The sequence below is a fragment of the Aristolochia californica genome, unplaced genomic scaffold (assembly GCF_029961685.1).
Source record: "Aristolochia californica isolate CCGP_79_NKW_82.1479 unplaced genomic scaffold, dmAriCali1.0.hap1 SCAF_12, whole genome shotgun sequence".
NCBI classification, from domain to species: Eukaryota; Viridiplantae; Streptophyta; class Magnoliopsida; order Piperales; family Aristolochiaceae; genus Aristolochia; species Aristolochia californica.
Window position 1 is genome coordinate 18,741,816 of NW_027181793.1, and position 19,513 is coordinate 18,761,328.

Sequence of the window (19,513 nt, forward strand, 5' to 3'; positions counted from 1 at the left end):
CTTACCACTCCCCCTCACGTGTAGACCATCTTTTGTGGCTCTAAGAGTGGATAATTTAAGAGTAGGCAGTTTAGGTGTAGGCCCACATATGAGTACTTGCTCTGATACTATGTTAAATTGGGTCCAAGGCCCCATCCCAAAATGACTAGCCAACTAAGGAAACCTCTTTACCAACTAATAAACTCAAGATCTTTGTACTCACTAATCTATGTGGGACTATTCTTTAACAAAAGGTGTCATGGTCCTTTTATCTTCTGTTTATTATCCCTCTTAGAGGAGAAAGTATTCTGCTTTATGTGGTAGTTAGTTAATTCAGTTTTCATCTTCTTATAACATGTAATTTGGGAGTTAAAGTGGTGTTTAGTGTTGAGGAGTGATACTATCATTGTACTATAACTTCAATTAAGTGAATGATAAAAGGGGATATAATAACTAAGTCTTCTTCTTTCCTAAAACAACAATTTTCCAAAATAGAAACAGCTTTACTTCAGTCTGTTGTCCTTTTTTCCCTTCATTCTTTTACATATCTTTAATTGTTCTGGTTGACTTTCTTCTTCCACCAGTGAGTCATGTACTGCACTTCTCCTATGACTGAACTCTCTCAACCATTCAGCTGAATGCTGAGGCTTGATTCCGTATCTTCTACTTCTGTGATTGAACTATCTCAACCAGTCAGCTGAATGCTGAGGCTTGATTCCGTATCTTCTACTTCTGTGATTGAACTCTCTCAACCATTCAGCTGAATGCTGAGGCTTGATTCCGTATCTTCTACCTTCTCCTGTGATTGAACTCTCTTAACCATTCAGCTGAGTGCTAAGGTTGATTCCATATCTTTGACTTGGTGTCATGCAGCTATTGCTTTATCCTTAGTTGAAATCTCTCAATGAAGTGGAACAGTTTCTTCGGACTCATGTTGTAAATCTCTAATATTAATGCCGTGAATGCGTCACCTGGTTGTTGAGAAGGTCCATATGCTTCAATTGCTTCCATACAAGTGCTTGACATTCTCATGGAGGGATAGGTTCTTTAAGTCTTTGAAATCCTCCTATATTATTTGTAAAGAGGCCCCTACTCTCTCGGTATGCCTCCTTGAGTGTCTACAATGCCTTAGATGTCTTGTGCTTTGTCTATAAGACTCATAAAACTTCAATGAATTGATGGCATCAGTTCTCCAAGGAATGCAACTATTCCTGACCATTGCCACGGTTGACAACACTATGTAGCCAAGCAAACTGGTCCATTTACTGCTTAAGTATAGTTGTCTGTTTGACTTGCAGCTTTGTTGGACTGTGCTATTACTTGGCCTGCTGAATGTTAGTCCTGTAAATGTGGCCGAGAGTCTAAGCGAAGAGAACAGTTACAGATATTAAATCCAGGGCCTGGTGGTGCAACCTCCATCATGCATGCGAGTATAATTGGCACTATTTTCATTGTGGGTTCTCTATAGATTATCTTGGTGATCTCAAACTAAATAAATTAATAAATAAAAGTTGTAGCTTCTTGATGACAGGGTCGGAGTTACAAAAGAAAGCCTCAGACAATTTAACATTTTATTTTTCTGTCAGGACAATGAAGCCCTTATGGGAGAAGCGTGTCAGTCCAAATGTTGTATATTCTGTGCATCATATGGATGGTGACAAATCAGCTTTAGTTGTTGGGGGAATTGATGGCATCTTACGGATTCTTGATAAAAAAACTGGTGAACTTCTGGCCAGTTATGTTGCAGAAACAAGCTCCATTTCATCATCTTGTTCTAATGACAAATTGGGTGTCATGGGAAGGAAGCAGTGCAGAAAACTCACAGAAGACACGCTTATAGATGACATACCAAGACAAATGCGGCCGTCAATTACTTGCGTGGCTGTTGGCATGAAGAAGGTTGTGACCACACATAATGAAAAATACACGAGGGTGTGGAAATTTGACAAATAAGAGGTGGAATTATTCACTTGCTTCAATTGCACAGTATATTGATGAGAGTTGGTAAATTTGAGGGGGATGCCTTCAGCTCAATCTTGTTACCCCATTGTTGGGGAAACATTGATTCTGGACATGCTGAAGTATATCTTGAAAGAACTAGAACGGGTAAATTATTAGTTGCTATGATCCGGTCAAAATCTTATGTACATTAAAGCTGTCTAAATGCTATTTTTATTTTGGGTTATGTACATTAGAGCTGCTTCATGAATGGAGAATTATCCAATACATTAGGTTTGTTCTAGATGCACTACCCCAGGTACATCCAATATATGTTTCTCAGAAATTAACTTTTTCGTTTGGAGTTTTGAGAAACCTGAGCTGCTAAAGATGTGATGCGATTCGGTTCTATTTTTTTTACCTGCTCTGTTCTCATTATCAAATCTACCTTCTGTTTTGATCTTGGATTTAGTTTTTCAATGCTGGAACTAGGTACTTGGTGGCAATGTTTGGTGTCCGAATCTGCCAAAGCAGTTCATTACCAATGCCATTGTTCCCACGAACTTGATACTAATAAAAAACACGGTGGGTAGTTTTCATTTACATGAAACTGACCACACTACTGATTTATTGAGGAAACTCTTCTATACGATACGAATTTTAAGATGTTTTGCCGCCGGTGAAGATGCGTTCCCGGTAACGGAAAACCAGGGAATTCAGCAAATTGCTCGAGCTTCTCCCTTTTCTTGCTCAAAAGAAACGGAGTTGAACCCATTTTGTTTCCAGCTACTCCCACTTTGACAATCCCTCGGAAAATAATTTAGACATGAGAAAAAACGCAAAACAGGAAAACCCCATTGAAGCAAACAGATGGAGAAGATGATAACTTTCCTCGAAGCATGCTTCTGCCCCTGATAGCTTCCGATCTGGTTCCTCCTCCCAACTTGCATCGTTGCTTCTTCCTCACCCACAAATCTTCTCATCAAAACGTCATCAGTAATTCACATACCCCTGAAAACTTGTCTTCCCTCGACTGAAGATCTCGCAATGGGGAGTTTCCCTTGAGGCGCCACAAACGATTTTGATCTCGGATAGCTATACCTTCTCCTTGGGGAATGTCAGCTCTGAATATCTGTAATTTGAAGAGAAAACGCGCAGAGACAAACTCTGGTGAACGACGTGCCAACCTTCAAGGAATTGGACTTGGCTAACTCTGGTCGGTTTGTGTTTGTTAAAAATCATTGATATAGGTTTTAAAAAATATGCGGCTTCCATTCCTCTCTGGTACCAAGGTTTCCATTCCAAGAGCTTCAATGAGAAAGAAAAAAAAAACTGTTTTTGCAATCCAGGTGTTTGTTCTTATTGAACATCGTTGTGCCATTCTTTAAGCATTTGAACAGGTTTGTATCTTTTGGGTAAATTTCCTTGTGTTTGATCGTATCCTCTATGTCAAAAATTCAAAACTAGAAAGAGAAAAGTTGAGAGCCTTGAAGCTGCAGAGGTATAGAGATGCATAGCTTGTTTGTGAGTTTTTTGGAACTTGCATGAACAAGAAATGGTGAAGCATTAGAGAAATGGAAGCTGAGGGTTATGGGGTTCATTTGGATACTGAAAGACAGCCTTTTCTTTGAAGTTGTGAGTAGGACTGCCGACAGATTAGCAAACCCAATTAGGAAAAGTTTGAAATCTCCATTTCCCAGTGATATTCTAATTTTTCTTAGAATAATAGTTTTTTACGATTTAATACATTTTGATAATTTCTGGTTTGGATAATTTCTAGACCTGAGTTTTGAACAAGGAATCTTGGAACTGTAAGTCATCGCTGCAGCTTGCAAGAGTAAGATACAGACTTTTTCTTTCTTTCCTTTCTTTTAAATTTTTATGCTTAAAGAGTTAAATTGATTTTTTTTTTTTTTTTTTTTGCCTTAAAAAGCTGTGTTACCATGAAGACACCCAATTTCTTTCTCTACTTCGTCCTAAATATAGCTTCTCTGTCTCCTCTTTGTTTGGCTCCGTTGAGTGCACAAGAGCTTTAATTCTAGTATTCACTTTCCATTAGCTTTGGAACAAATGAGACATGAGACAAAATGGGAGCTTATAAAAATTTTAAAACTATCCCAGCATCCGACTTTCTGATCGAGTGGAATACCCACTATTTTCAATTTGCTTTTGCCTTTTGTTTCATAGAAAGCATGACAGGTTCTCAATTTCTTTCATTGCTTTGTTCAAGTATAGCTTTGCTTCCTCTTTATCTAGCTAAGTTAGGTCTAGTTGTGCTTTGATTATTGACATGCACAAAAAACTGTCTTGGTATCAATCCTAAAGTTACGACGTGCGACCTAACTTACTTTGGATGAAAAATAAATTAGTCTTCGTCTACGTGTTTACTTGATTATTGACATGCACAAATAATTGTCTTCGTCTACGTGTTTACTTGTTATTTGGCAAGGTATCAATCCTAAAGTTACGATGTGCGACCTAACTTACTTTGGATGAAAAATAGGTTAGTAAGCCTTTGTTTTAAGACGAAATTAAACCAAAATGAAGAGAAATGAGCTTTGCAAGAAATGGGGTATTCTATGCATGAATTTTGAGATGAATATATCAAGTTTACAAGGCCTATTTATAGGCAAATAAGGAATAAACCACTCGTATCCCATATCTTATATAAATCTATGAGAATTCACCACATAAGCAAGACAGACCCTCTTTTATTCAAATTTAAAGGTGCCATATCCCATGTGTCCTTATTTGTCTCAAACGACCCTATCCCATTCCCATTTGGGAAGGTAGAACTCAAATTTTGAATTTCAAAGCAAATTGCCATCTAGCTGCTACTAGTTGGGCGTTGCTCACACTAAGCGATGCCGCTTGTGCGCCCCATGCACCTTGCTGCTTGCACCATTGCTTGGGCAGCAGCTGCTCACACCCCTGCCCCCTACTGCTGTAGCCTTTGGCTGTTTCGTGCTATATTCATATTTTTAGGCCCTGTGAAGGTGTTGTTGCTCCCGGGTGTGCTTCTTCGTCTGTGGCATTTTCGATCGCGTACCATGCTCCCACAACCATAACACATATGGCCTTGTCGTATTGCCCTTCAAATAAGCTATAACCTCCTCTTCAAATTGCCATATCTCAGCATCCACCTGCCATGTGATTTCACTCTTCAATAAGCCTCACGATTTCACCAAGTATTCCTTATAATGCGGCATGCCCTGCGTCGTACCCGTCGATCAGCAATGATGTAGCCCACCTTGTGAGAAAATGTGGTTGACACATTTATGGGAGCTCAAAGTCTGATGGTGCGTGAAGGGTTTGAGGGATCTTCATTTTAAGGCTTCAAGTTACTTACATGAAACACATTGTGGATGTGCAAGCGGGTAAGTAATTGCAACCGATAAACGACTTTTTAGACCCTTCTAATGATAGGAAATGGTCCTTCATATATTTTTATCAAGCCCTTGTTCCTTGTCTATAACCAACGGAGCTGATCAGGGCAGATTTTCACGAGCACAAGGCCCCTGACCTTGAACTCCAAAGGGCGTCTTCTCTGGACCATGTATTTCTTCAATCACTTGTTGCTTTATGTAATAAAGCGCGAGCAAGATTGGTACATTCCTTCCACCTTTTGGCGAGTTGCAACGCTATTGGGTTCCTCCCAGACTTGCTCGGAAGTATGCTCTAAGGTATGAGTATTATTGTTTGATCGTCTATTCAAACGGATGCCGATGAATTCACTTTTCTACAAGTTGTATGAGAATTGGGCCCAATCAAGTAGCTCTGACCAGCTATTCTGATTAAAATTTACAAAACATCATAAATATTCCTCCAATATGGCATTGATCCGCTTTGTCTGCCCATCAATTTGAGGATGGAAACTTGTAGAAATGTTAAGGGTAGTTCCAAAGTTTTTGAAGAGTTTGGTCCAAAACTTACCTGTGAATTGAGGATCTCGATTACTTATAATTGTGCTCGGCACCCCCCCAATGTTTCACCACATTTTGTCGCCTCCTCTACCGTACAATCACCTGGTACGACCATGAACATACCATACTTCAAAAATCGGTCCACTACCACCATAATGGAATCAAGGTCTTCGACTTTTCTAAGTTCATAAATAAAGTTCATAGAGATAGACTCCCATGGTCTTTCTGAAATAGGTAGGGGCTCGAGCAAATCCGTGGGTTTCCGTTGTTCCACCTTATCTTGTTGGCGAATAAGACAAGTGTGAACATACTCTTTCACATCTTGCTCCATTCCAAACCAACTCGATCCAGAACCCGGTCTGGTCAACTTGGGTCCGGGTCAACCTGACTCGGGCCACTTATTTTTTGCCTCGGTATACATGCCCAAGGTTTATACATATTTCGACGCGACTCGATAAATTTTTTCTCTAGCTGGATTATTATTTTTGAAGCATTGACAAATTATTCCTTGGTCAACATATTATTTATAACATATATGTGCATTGGATTATTTCATGGGTCATTTTACAAGGATTATTTGGTTCTGTGTTAAATGGGCCCAAACCCATTTCAGTTGCTGCTATTGTGTCTCTTTTGATGAGACATTATTATTGAAGAAGAGGTAGCCTCATACCATTATTTATTTGTTTCCATAAAAAATATTTGTGGTTGGGAGTCCATGACGGAGGAACTTCATCCCCGTAAAAAATATCAAAATTATTTGTGGTTGGGAGTCCATGACGAAAGAACTTCATCCCCGTCAAAAATATAAAAAATATTTATGGTTGGAAGTCCATGGCGGAGGAACTTCATCCCTGTCAAAAATATCAAAAATATTTGTGGTTGGAAGTCCATGACAGAGGAACTTATTATTATTACATTTATGTTACTTCCCCTTATTAATGTCATATATTACTCTACTACTTGAGAGTCGTTGTCCTGTGGAGGGACACGGTGGTGGAGGTGGACACATCAAAGCAATGCCGATAGACACACTATCTACAGAAGACGGAGTGTGCCCTACATCCAGCATGAGTTAAGACTGGAGCATGGAGCAATGTCTTAGCGGCTATGAGTGATTTTCTCTTATTGATATTATGCCAGCTGGGCCTCATGAACGAGAGCACCAGAATGAGGGGGAGTATTGGAAGATGAAGGCATATTGGAAGACGTGACATTTTATACAAAAAAAATTTTATACATCATTTGTAGCAAACTGGGAGTTCATGTTGTTCTCTTAACCCCAGCTTGAGGGGGAGTGTTAGAAAATAGGCCTAAACGCACACGACCAAGGAAGACCCACATATCCAAGTGTATTAGAAGATGGGCCCAAGCCCATAAGACCAAGGAAGACCTATACATCCAAGAGATATAGAAGACGGGCTCAAGGCCCACAAATCAAAGAGAAGGCCCATAGGCCCACATACAATGATGGCAGGATGGTAAATAAAGGGTCATCTCATATAGATGGCATTGATGTAATTTAAGTTAAAGTTCCAGGGTTAAAACCCTAAACCCTAAGTTTAGGGGTATTATTGTAATACAGTAGTTTCATAAATCTATAAATAGAGTTTCAGGGGGAGGGTTAGAAAAATCAAGTCCATAACCCTTCTTCCACTAGTAGTTTTCTCCCTATGAGTTTCTCTCCATTTTTCTCCATGAGCTAAATTCATAGAGTCCTGAAAATCAACACTTTTAATAGAGTAAGCGTATGCCTTTGTCTAGGATGTCTCACCCATTTTTTGTTATGACATTCCTGCAACAATTCATATAAAAGATTATCGTGTTTTGGAACAAAAAGGTGTCCCCCTATTGTGCACAAAAGTCCCTCATTCAGCCAAAATCGATGCGTACCTTCAAGAACATTGGCCTCCATCAAATTGCGAGCTTGTGAGTCTTGCCGAATTGTGTAAAGAGTGCATAATGGCCGTCATTTATCGTTCTTGAACTATATCTCGTTGCTCCGTCTCATTAAGCTTTCGACTCTCAAAAGCAATTGGATGTCCATCCTATTCTAAAACACCACCAATTGCAAAGTTAGAGGCATCAGTAGCTACCTCGAAATGCTTACTGAAATCAATAAGCTGTAGGATTGGTTTGGTGACTACATCTTTGAGGGACTCATACACTTTTTGGCATTTGCTTTACCAATGCCATTGTTGCTTCTTCTTTAAAAGATCCATCAAGGGAGCCGATAAGGCTAAAATATCCCTTAATAAATCTCTGATAGTAGTTCACAAGCCCAAGGAACCTATGCAACTCCGATACTTTGGTTGGAAGGCACCATTCAGCAATTACTTGCACCTTTTTTTGTCCATCCGTAGCCATCCTCCTCTGATCTAATATCCCAAAAATGACACCTCTGATAGGGCAAATCAGCACTTCTCCCTTTCTATGAAAAGACAAATTTTTTGTTACACCTCGAACACCTTCTTCAAGTGATGTAAATGCTCCTCCACATCCATACTATACACCACAATGTTTTCCAAATAGACGACCACAAATTGATTAAAAAAAAACCCTGGAAAAGTTTGTTCATAAGAGTGCAAAAAGTAACCAGTGCATTCGTCAAGCCAAATGACATGACAAAAAACTCGTATGAACCATACCTCGTTACGCATGTGGTCTTCTTCTCATCTCCTTCGGTGATTCGAACCTGATAACAACCTGACTTCAAATCAAGTTTACTAAAACACGAGCATGATGGAGTTAATCAAACAAGTCCACAATGAGGGGAATCATATACTTGTTCTTTATTGTCACCTTGTTCAATGCCCGATAGTCGATGCATAACCTCATGCTTCCATTGTTCTTTTTTTGAAAAATACGTGTGCACCAAACGGAGCTTTGGAAGGTACTTTTGCAATATCGATGTTCTTGTAAGCTTTTTGTAATTGTTGGCATATTTTATTCTACTTGTTTCTCATTATTGGTAGGGGAAGAGGAAGAGAGGCGGTGGCGGAGCTTGGAAGCAATAGGGGAATAGAATCCCTTGAATAGGGGTTAGTCACCTTGAATTAAATTATATTCAAAGTCCATTTAACTGGTTCAAAGAGCCCACAACTTCCCTTCACTTTAAACTCTGCTAGGTGAGGACTCTCAACAATTGATGGAGTAAATTCATTTTAATGTTAAAAATAATTATAGTATAGTGAATAGTTATATATTATATTAATATAACATATATTATATCTCATATAGTGGCAACAGGTAAAAAAAAAAAGGAAACAAATAAGGGGTGTTTTGTCTCCCTATCTTATTATCTAGGGCCTATTCCATTATTGACTTCATTCTTAAGCAGTGAATAAATGGGTGTTTCATTGCCCATTTATTTACCCAATTAGGATAAATAAGTCAATAAATGGAAGAGAAAAATTAATAAAAAAATAGATTATTAAGTTTAATAAATAACATAAAATATTATAAATTTAATAAAAATATTAATTAAATACATAATTTAGTCATAGTTAACTAAATATTCTATCAATTAAATCATCCTTTTTTTTATATATAAATTATTTTTATTTTTTATTTACACTAATAAATAATAATTTGGCTAATTTTGTAAGGTTTCTAACCCAAGCATCCACACCCTTCTTGGTTCCAACAAGGCACTAACGGGGCCCATGCAACGACTCGCCCGAACCGGCCTATGTTCGAGCTGAGCTTGATTTAAATATTTCGAGCCGAACTTCGTCTCAAGCCTAAAATTGTTATCGAGCTCGAGCCCAAAAATTTTAACCTAGTTCGAGCCGAGCTCGAGCTTCAACATACATTTAAAACTTTTCAAAAAATATATATATAAAATTATGCATACATTTTACATAAAATTGGGCATAACATCTACATAAAATTGGACATAACCTATATATATAATACATGTATAAGATTGGGTATGACCTCTACTTAAAATTGAGCATAATCTATATATATAATACCTATATAAAATTCAGCATGACCTCTACGTAAAATTGGGCATAATCTATATACATAATACCTGCATAAATACTCCATAAAATTGTCTATAAATTCTATAAACACTCCATGAAATTGTTTATACACTCCATAAAATAGTTTAAACACTCCATACACTGCATAACATTATGAATAAACTCCATACAATAATCAAACACAACAAAATTAAATGAAATATCACTATCAATTTACAGTCACCCAAATAAAAACTATAAATCCTTTAAATAAAATCCTATTATTATTAGAGACTTACCAGAAAATTACAAGAAATATTTTAAATTTTTCTTAGGAAAATTAAATGGACCTCTTATTGCCTCTTCTAAGGAAATAAATAAAAATTAATAATTAATCTAATATATTACTATACTTATCGATCAATTTTTAATCAAATAAAATGTTAAACACAAAATTGCTATGAAAATTGCCTCATGCTAAGAGTATTATATCATAAACTGTCAAATACTTATTTAAAAATTTTTCTATATGATTTTCTAGCTCATCTTGGCAAGAAAATTTTACTTAGAAAATTATATAATTTTTTAACAAGAATTTATAATTAGAAAAATATTTTCAAAAAACATGAGGCACTAATGGTCCCGATATGTCTACTAAAAATATTTTTTCAACTTTTATTGAAAAAACCACTAATAGTCTCTAGAAAACGTATTTCTACTAAAATATCATTTCAATTTCTTCAAGAGCCATGAGGAATGGACAAAGTTTTTATCAAAAAATTTCTTCAAGAGCTATGATGAGGAAAGGGACAGAGTTTTTTTTTGCGATGTGCTGGCGAACACCTGTCATCGGCGACGGAAACATAGGAGGTAAAGAAATCGAAGGAAGAGGAAGAAATCGGAGGGGATGTAGTGGTCGGCGAGGAGCTGTCGACCTCGACAGAGGTGGCCCGGCGTACAGGAGGGCGCAGCGTCCCCCCCCCCCCCCCCCCCCCAGGTCTCGCTCTCGATCCCGCGAGCTTTCGAGCTAAACCTTGATTCGGTCGAGTTTGGCTTGAGCTTGAGATACCGAATCGAACCGAGCCGGCACCGAACCGAACTCGAGCCGCTCGCGAGCCGACTCGGTTCGAAGCCACCAGCGATCATCATATAATCTGCTATGTCAGCAGCCTCTCCTCCCAAAAGCCTAAACCCCAATTCCGAGCGTCGCCGCATCTGCTCCTTCAAGCTTGTAGCTGACCGTTCCATCTTCTTACCGTCGGGGTTCTTCCAGGTAACTCCTCTCTTCTCTCTTCGACATAGCAAAGTTAATGTTTTTTTTTCCTTAAACCCTAAACCCTCCCTCGACTCTTGTCACTCGCTGTCTCTGGTTGCTGGTACACCTGCTAGTTCTGAAACGCTTTGTTATGCTCGACATGGCTGTTTGAGGGAGTCTGTTATTAAGTTTTTTCTCGAGAAAGTTTTACCAGAAATTTGTGGCAAATCATTATCTTCCTTCCACCACCACTGCCACTGTTCAATTTCAACATTTATACTGGTCATGAGCAATATTATAAAAACCGACCAGGCACCAACATTAATGAGGTGACCAGGTTCGGTTGAATCCGGATCAACAAGGTCTGATCACTGTTTGCCTTGGAATAACATCATATGATGTCATTTTTGTTTTATAAAAAATTTCAAATAAAGAGAGAAAGATTGAGGGAGAAATTTCTCTCTTGATAGGGACAACTGGGGGGGGCGGGCGTTTCTCCCCCGATTGGGACAATGGAGGGGTGGCAGGGTAGGGGCCATCATCAACCCTGTCTGTTCTGCATGTTGACCATGAGGACGCCAGCCCTTTTACCCTCAGCATGAAGTGAGGATGAGGGTGGATTAAAGCCGATGATGTAGTCAGGGAGATGGGGGAGCTCTGCCCTGTCCCCTTTGCCATTGGAAGAAAAGTGGAAGGGGGGAGGCTCATTTTTTTTCTGGTAAAGGAGGGTCTGGAGTGCAGAACCTCCATTCATTGGCAGGGAGGGCAAGGGCCTCTCCCACTCTTTTCCATTTGACTGGACATAGACGCCAGTGCACTTGCATAGTCAAAGAGAGAGAGGCAAACTGGTCTGATCCAGACTATTTTTTTGCAGTGCACTGGTTTTTACCCATCCTCGGGTTTCTAAGGGCTTCTAATATGTTATATCCAGATGGGTGAAAGGGTCTAGTCAAGGCCAGCTCAATCATTCAGCCTGGTCCTGGTTACCCATTGTTGTGGGTATGAGTGAAGATTCATTATTAAAGCCTTAGCTGTCATGTTCCTTGTCTACTCTTTCATTTTTTCTCATCTTAATCTTTATAAAGTATTTTTGTTGATATTAGATTTCCTACGCTGTAAGTTTTGCGTATTCTTGGTATTGATATGCTGTATGAGTTCCTATTATACTCGAATTTTCTGTTATGGATTTTTCCACTTCAAAGATTAAAATGTTTTCTTGGAATGTTGTTCCATAGTTTCCTGAAATGTTGTTTGAATTGCATACTTTTCCAAATTTTTTATATGTTTTCTGTTCTTTTAGGTTCAGTTACATTTAATTCACGGAATTTCACTTTTCAAAAAAGGTTCAATCCTCAAAATTTGGGGTAGAAATATCAAATACCTGATTCAGATAGTGGTCTTTGTGTAATCTTTTTGTGGTCCAAGCCTTTGAGTACTCAATCGTATGAATTGTAAACAAGAGAGCTTATTGGTAACATTTGCTTAATGCTGTTAAAAATAAGTAACTTTTGATTCCTAATGAGAAACTCATTTATTTTGGAATTTCTTTTCTGAAGTGCAACATTTGAGTTATTTAGTGTCTGTGAAGATGAAAGAGACAAGACAATGACAATTTAAATTAAACAAATGCAGAACTTATTATTTTTATTAATCTTAAGATTTTAACTCTGTCGTTGGGATAGATCTAAGTAGGCACTTAGTTCTAAATCTGTGTTTCAAATAATTGACTATTTATTTATAGAGAATATGTGTTAGAAATTAGAGTATGTCCTTTTTCATGTTTGATTTGAATGGCCCCATCTCTTGGACAATGTTATAGTTTTTGTTCATGTAGTTACTTTTTTAAAAGACCATATAATTGGTTCTTGCATATGTTTGACAGCTCTTTATTTTTCTGTGTAGCTAACCATGATAGTAGCAGATCCTCAGAAAGCAAAGGCTCCAAAGAGCAAACGAGTTGCAAGGGTGCTAGAGAAGCGTGCTCCAAAACTTGTAATCTCTTTAGAACTGCTTATCTTTTTCTTTTACTGATTACTTATGTGCAAAAAGCTACTTCTATAGAGTATGCATGACCCTCTATTCTGGTTATATGAAGTAGCATTTGTATTTATATGCAGGTTGAGAATGCTAAGAAGACACTCATTCTTCAAGGCACAAAGACCAGCGGCATCTTGAATGCTGTTTTGACGGAAATTTTTCACCTTAAGAGAAGCAATTGTATCAGATATACAAGAAAGAATGACAACATCAGACCCTTTGAAAGTGGTGGCGAAACTTCTTTGGAATTCTTTTCTCACAAAACTGATTGTAGTCTACTAGTGGTAAGCAGCTGAACAGTAAAACATATTTATCTTTACTTTTATTTTTCTTTCCCTTTTGAAGTTAAAACATTGCATAGTTTCAAACATTTGTTCTCTCTCTCTATATATATTATTTCTCCTTGTGTGAATGTTTAGGAACTTGTCATAACTGGACAGAAAAAAGTGAGAGAAAGTCTCACACTCACAACAATGGTAATAAATATAGGGTTGGATCTGAGCATATCCTTACCTGTGTTATCTTATAAATTAAAAGTCTTACCTTCTTCTTAAGGTTTCCTTTGAGAGAAATCCAACTCAAAAACCTTCTTTTATTCCAACTGTAATTCCTACTTTTATTCCAACTCTAATTCCTGCTTTCATTCTAACTCTAACTTTGACTACTACTATGACTCATATAGAGACCTGAGTGTTCCCAAATTCAAGTCAACACCTATTTTCTCTCCTAATTACTATTTTTCTGTTTTGATTAAATTAAAATACCCTAAATTCCTAGTACAATTATAAAGATTATTTTACCCCCTGTTTTCCTAATATTATTCCCACTTCAAGAACCTTGTCCACAAGGTTCAATTGTGTGTAATGCTGTTTTTGTCATCCATTATCCCATGATCTTGCAATTTTGTAGATGTCTCCTCTCAACCGAACATCGAAATGCTCACTGGTCCTTGGTAAGTAGTCGTCACTGGCATCTTTGGTGTGCAAGTGCAAAAGTGGTGCCTCCCCTTCTAGATGAAAAGAGGACAGCAATATCTTTTGACTATCATTGGGTTGGTGAAGCTCTACTTTCAAACCAACCTTGAAGCATTCGTCTATTGGCTTGTAGGCACACATGGTCTAGTGAAGGACTGAAAAATGGCCCAAATACATAATGCGAATTGGTGGGTTCCTCATCAAGTGTGTAAATGGGGTCATAAAAAAGCAAGCTCAGTGTCTTTGAAGTGTCCCAGAAGTTGTATATTGGCTATCTTCAGGCTTAGTCGGGGTCATCGCATTAACTTCGGCTAACAGGGTGACACAGAACAAACCTTGAGGACCTTTGATTGGACAATCCCTATTAATGGTGAGGCTAAGTGGAAGTTCTCAAATGCAAGGACCTGACTTGAAGATGCTTTTGAGTGCAAGAGAAGTTGTCTTTTTTATCACTTGACTGATCTATCATCTCATTTTGGAACTATTGGAGTACCTTGAAGTGGTATGGATCAGTAGGAAGAACTTCTGTGCATTCCTATTTTTGTGAACCCTAACCTATCATTTTCAAATCGCCCAAGGTTGAGATAACTCATGTTGTCTCACGTGACCTTTACTTCTTCTAAAATCGATTTCTTCCCTTAGAAAATCAAATTGAGAAACCACTTTTTGTGCTAGAAAGTAGACTTTATGATTTGAAGTTTTGTTTTTGATGGTGCAAGCTGTTGGCAGATTTGAAGCTTTGTTTTGCAGCTCACAAAGTTCTCTCTGCCTGACCTTCCGTGCTTCCATTATCTATTTTTCCTTGTAGAAAAATCGGATTGATGAGATGTTTTTTGCATTAAAAAGTAGATTCAAAGGGTTTTTCAGAAAGGCTTAATTTGTTAGAAAGATAGTATATTTGATGGAAAGAAATCCGAGGAAAGTCGGCTCTGATATCATTGTTTGGGATTGTCCTTACTAGAGAGCAAAAAGGAAAAAAAAATTAAGACACAAAAAGAGGGTTTTGGTCTAAGCATGTCACTTGCCCTTGCTAGCTCTTCAATTGATAGATTAAAAATCTTACATTGATCAAAGTTCTTTTGAAAGAAATCCAACTCTTAACTCTAAAATCTATTTTTGCTCTAACTCAACACCCATTTTTATTCTATAACCTGAACTGTATCTATAACTCTTACATAGACTAGGACATGCATACTTTCAAGTCAACACCTTTTTTTTCTCCTAATTACTGTTTTATCTTTTTTATTACATTAAACTACCCTGAAGTCCCTAATTACAGTTATAAAGAATACTTAGCTCCTTGGTCTCTCTCTCTCTTTTCAGACACACACACACACCAGCCCACATACACAACACATTAAATGTTTCCTAGGTTTCTTCAGAATTAAGCATCTCTTTTTGTGTTTGCCTCATGTACTCAAAGCTCCTCTATGGTATAGTGGAAAATGAAGATCATATTGCTGCACTGGAATTATATAATGTCTGTCTCTGAGTTGATATATCCGTTATTTATGTGGTATTCACCATTTCTTCTAGGTCAGGCATCATATGTGGTGACTAACTTATTCAATATCTCTATGAGAACACTAAAAAAGTTTGAAATTATCACAGTAGGTTAGTGAGATGATAGGGTTGTGTAATTGCAATTGGGAAATGTTAGTATCTTACATTTACAGTTGAATCTGTAGACCTAGCAACTTGAGAGTCAAATTTTTGGTTCCTTATGATTTTATAATAGTTTATTCTTTAAGCAACTCAAGAAAGTGCATTTAATTTTGCCTTGCAGTTTGGTTCTCATTCCAAGAAGCGTCCTCACAATTTAGTTTTGGGTCGGACTTATGATAACCAGATCTATGATTTGGTTGAGGTTGGTGTGGAAAATTTCAAACCTGTGGACTCGTTTTCTTATGACAAGAAATTAGCTCCAAAAGTGGGATCAAAACCTTTCATTACTTTTATTGGTGAAGGTTTTGAGAGTGTAGAAGAGCTTAAGCATTTGAAGGAAGTCCTCCTTGATCTCTTCCATGAAGAGGTTTGTGTTTAAGGCTTTCCCTCTCCTTTATTATACATAGATATGACTTCCATATCAAGAAACTATACCCATTGATTTATTTTTTTTCCGCAGGTTGTTGAAAATTTGAATCTTGCTGGGGTAGATCGTGTGTTTATATGTGCAGCCTTATCTTCAGACAGAGTATTTTTCTCTCACTGTGCCATACACCTGAAAAAGTCGGGTACAATTGTCCCCCGCATGGAACTGGTAGAAGTGGGACCTTCTATGGATCTGGTTATCCGGAGGCATAGGCTTCCAAATGTAGATGTGAAGAAGGAAGCTATGAAAACTGCTTTGGAGCAGCCAAAGAAGAAGGTCAGATAACCATGCTGCCCAGTGTAAACATCAATTCTCCATATTTCTTTCTGTTGAAGTTATGTTAACTTTGTTTTGTTGCAGATGAAAAATGTGAAGGGTGACATAATAGAAGGGACAATTGGGCGGGTATATATTCCAGAACAGGAGGTAAAAGAGAACCCATGGTACTTTTGCTGTGTTCTGTTTTTCCCTGCTTTTGTAGAGTTTACTCACACAATATTCTGTCTTTAGGTTGGAAAGATGGCACTATCCAACAATGCAAAAGGACTCAAGAGGGAGCGCCGGGAATCTAAGAAGAAACATGAGGGAAAGCTGCAGGAACCTAAGAAACAGAAGAAGGATGATGGCCAATAACTTTTTTGTTTTTTGTTGTCAATGTGTTGTGCCATTGTTTCTGTGGGAGAACGGATTAGAGACGAAATGCCCAAGATTTTGGTTATTTTGCGTTATTTGAGAAGCAATATTTTTCTTCTAGTCGCTACTACATGATGTAGATGCTGCGGGAGTTTGCTTTTGAAGAAGAAAGAATTGGATTGTTCGTTTGGTTGTGGCTGTTGAGGAGATTATGGTTTCTTCTTGATATGAGCGAGAACGAGTGTCCCTTATCAAAGAAAAATAAGGACATACCTCTCTCTCTCTCTCTCTTGTGCTAGCACAAGGCATATGGTGATCTTTATTAAGAAATATAACACCCAGTTACATAAAGACCATAGACAATAACAAGGTGTTTTTGGATAGTTTTGAATTTTTATGAATAATTTACAGGGTAATATGCCATCTATTGCTCTATAAAAAGGATGAAATTTTGAAGAAGCTTCTTACCAAAGAAAAACTATACAAGAAAGCTATTTAATAATAAACCTTGTCTTGTTATGGTATATGGTTATGATTTATTAAGAAATATCACACCTAGATACATATAGACAATTTTGAATGTTTCTGAATAATTTACAGGGCAAGATGCCATCTAGTGCTCAATAAAAAAATTGATGGAAAAAACTAAGCAAAAACATGTTCTTATTTACTTTCAAAAGAAACAGAGTATGTTCCTTTCTTTCCTTGTTTTCTCTCTCTTTGTTCCTAATTTTTCTACGATTTTAAGTTATTTTATGTATGTAGACCCCATTGTTATTTCGACTTTTTTATGCTCATATAATTAATTTGTATTTCATCTACTTGTATATTAGAAAAGGTGTAAGTATGAAACAATTTACTGAAAAACGTCGTATACTTCATAAGCGTTCAGTATGGAGAGATAAGTTTGGAATAATTATGCATAGGTTAGGGTTCAAACCCATTTCAAGATTCATTATTAAGGTAATGTAATTAAAGTTGTTGTCATATATATTCTGAAGCCAAGCCTAACCTTGCTAAATAGATTGTGCTTCATGTCTCTTTTTAAAATATCTATTAACAAAGGTATTTTGGTCATTTACCATTGTCATATGTCCCTCAAAGGATAGTAGCGAGCTTATCTTTATGCTACAGTTGTATGTTTGAATTTTTGTTTCATTCTGAGTTGTAATTAGGGAGATATAATGTTTTATATGTAGAGGGACATATATGTTATTTCGTACATTTTTCCTTAAGTGAGTGTATATGTGAATTGAGGGTCAATTCCTTACTCTAATGGATACTACTTCTCTTCTACTTTTCCCTTACCTTCATCCTCCATTTCTCCTTAATTTTTATATTGAACATGGTATAAGAGCATATAATATGATTATTGTTATTTTTTTATGAGATTATTCCTCTCCTCGAGTCCATAAATTCTCTAGGAAGGGGATTTTTCAAAATTATTGCTGATTGAAACTAAAGGTTAGATTTTTTCTCATTCTTTGACCTTAGGGTTGATGACTTGTGTTGTGAATTGAACAACTTTATGAAGTTTTTGTACCCCTAAAGAGTTGTTTGGGTTCTTCTCTCCCAATATTGCGCTAACGCAAGTCTTGGAGACTTGTAAATGCCTACATCATCACCCTCAAACTTGACAACTGCCCTAACTGATTTCCTTTTCAACTGGCTTTCTCATATTACTAGATAGTAATATTGTGATAATACCAATTGTGCTTTTGGTGCCCTAACTTTTTGTGTCATGTGGGCTCCACCTCATATGCATATGCATACACAATCTTTTCTAGTGGTTTTTTAGTTATGGTTGTTGTGATAATGTATTTGAGTGGGTTATTGTGAGAATTCTAGTGTCAGTTGACGACGGAAGATAATAGCCAAAGAGTCTAGTAAATGTAGATGGTAAGGATAATATTAGTGATGATAACAGATAAGTTGAATGGATAAAATTACTTGGGTTGGTCCAATTTTTTCTAGATTTATCTTAAGGCTAAGCGAAAGATAAAATACTTAAGGGATAATCCTCTTGACTTGATAAATGATGACTGAGAATCAAAGGATAACCAAGTCATGACTTAGCTACTAAATATCATGGAGTCAAAACTTAGGAACTAGGTGATGATGTGCTAGACATCAAAAAGAAATTTGGAAGTCACTAGAAGTTTTGCACGATCAAGGATCTATAAATTTTATGCAAGGTTCTTTGGCTTAAAGAGAGGAGATTGGTCGGTTATTAATTATTTCAGTGAATTGTAGAGTGTTTTGCTGGAGATTGAGACTTATCATCCTCATCACTAAAGACACTGAACTTTAAACCTAACAAAACCAACTCCATGTGGCTAAATTCTTTGAATATTTGGGTCATGAATATGATGCAATTTGTGTTCAATTAACTATAGATATATGCCTACACTCGAGGAAGTTTTTGATGTAATTCCTCAAAGCAACAAGGCTAACAAGGGGACAAAAGTGATTGGCGTTAATATCCAACCATTTGGAGTCTCTCAAAGACAACTCATGGACTTGGTTGGGGTGGAGCATGATGAGGCAGAGATACATCTAGGCATGGAAGAAGTCGTAGTGATGGGAGTGGTGAGCGGAAGTGCATCCACTATGTGCGCACTAATTTATTCAGGAAACTATTTTTATTTTTTAAATATTTACTATAGGTACTAGGATAAATTTGGAAACCTTGCTTGGGCTAACTCGAGTTTTCC

General features: G+C 37.2%; 2 protein-coding genes across 3 annotated transcripts in view; both read left to right on the top strand.

The window, feature by feature from the left end:
• LOC137945590 (F-box/WD-40 repeat-containing protein At3g52030) overlaps nt 1–2,318 on the top strand; it is a 29,361-nt gene extending 27,043 nt beyond the window's left edge. For both annotated transcript variants that reach the window (XM_068791530.1, XM_068791531.1), the window contains one exon: nt 1,566–2,318. In XM_068791530.1, the coding sequence (XP_068647631.1) occupies nt 1,566–1,932 (367 nt within the window). In that variant the 3' untranslated portion in view covers nt 1,933–2,318. The remainder of the gene's footprint in view (nt 1–1,565) is intronic.
• Nucleotides 2,319–10,992: 8,674 nt separating this feature from the next.
• LOC137945973 (ribosome production factor 2 homolog) lies at nt 10,993–16,924 on the top strand. The gene is made up of 7 exons (XM_068792097.1): nt 10,993–11,081; nt 12,966–13,055; nt 13,181–13,384; nt 15,861–16,106; nt 16,200–16,442; nt 16,527–16,592; nt 16,677–16,924. Exons 2-7 carry the CDS (start codon nt 12,972–12,974, stop codon nt 16,797–16,799), a joined length of 966 nt encoding a protein of 321 aa, XP_068648198.1. The 5' UTR covers nt 10,993–11,081; nt 12,966–12,971; the 3' UTR covers nt 16,800–16,924.
• The last annotated feature ends 2,589 nt before the right edge of the window (nt 16,925–19,513 follow it).

What these genes read in the sequence shown, in the direction of transcription:
- LOC137945973 (XM_068792097.1), top strand. Translation starts at nt 12,972, where the DNA reads ATGATAGTAGCAGATCCTCAGAAAGCAAAGGCTCCAAAGAGCAAACGA. An exon ending in CTGATTGTAGTCTACTAGTG is followed by an intron (nt 13,385 to 15,860) that starts GTAAGCAGCTGA and finishes TTTGCCTTGCAG; the next exon opens with TTTGGTTCTCATTCCAAGAA. An exon ending in TGGAGCAGCCAAAGAAGAAG is followed by an intron (nt 16,443 to 16,526) that starts GTCAGATAACCA and finishes GTTTTGTTGCAG; the next exon opens with ATGAAAAATGTGAAGGGTGA.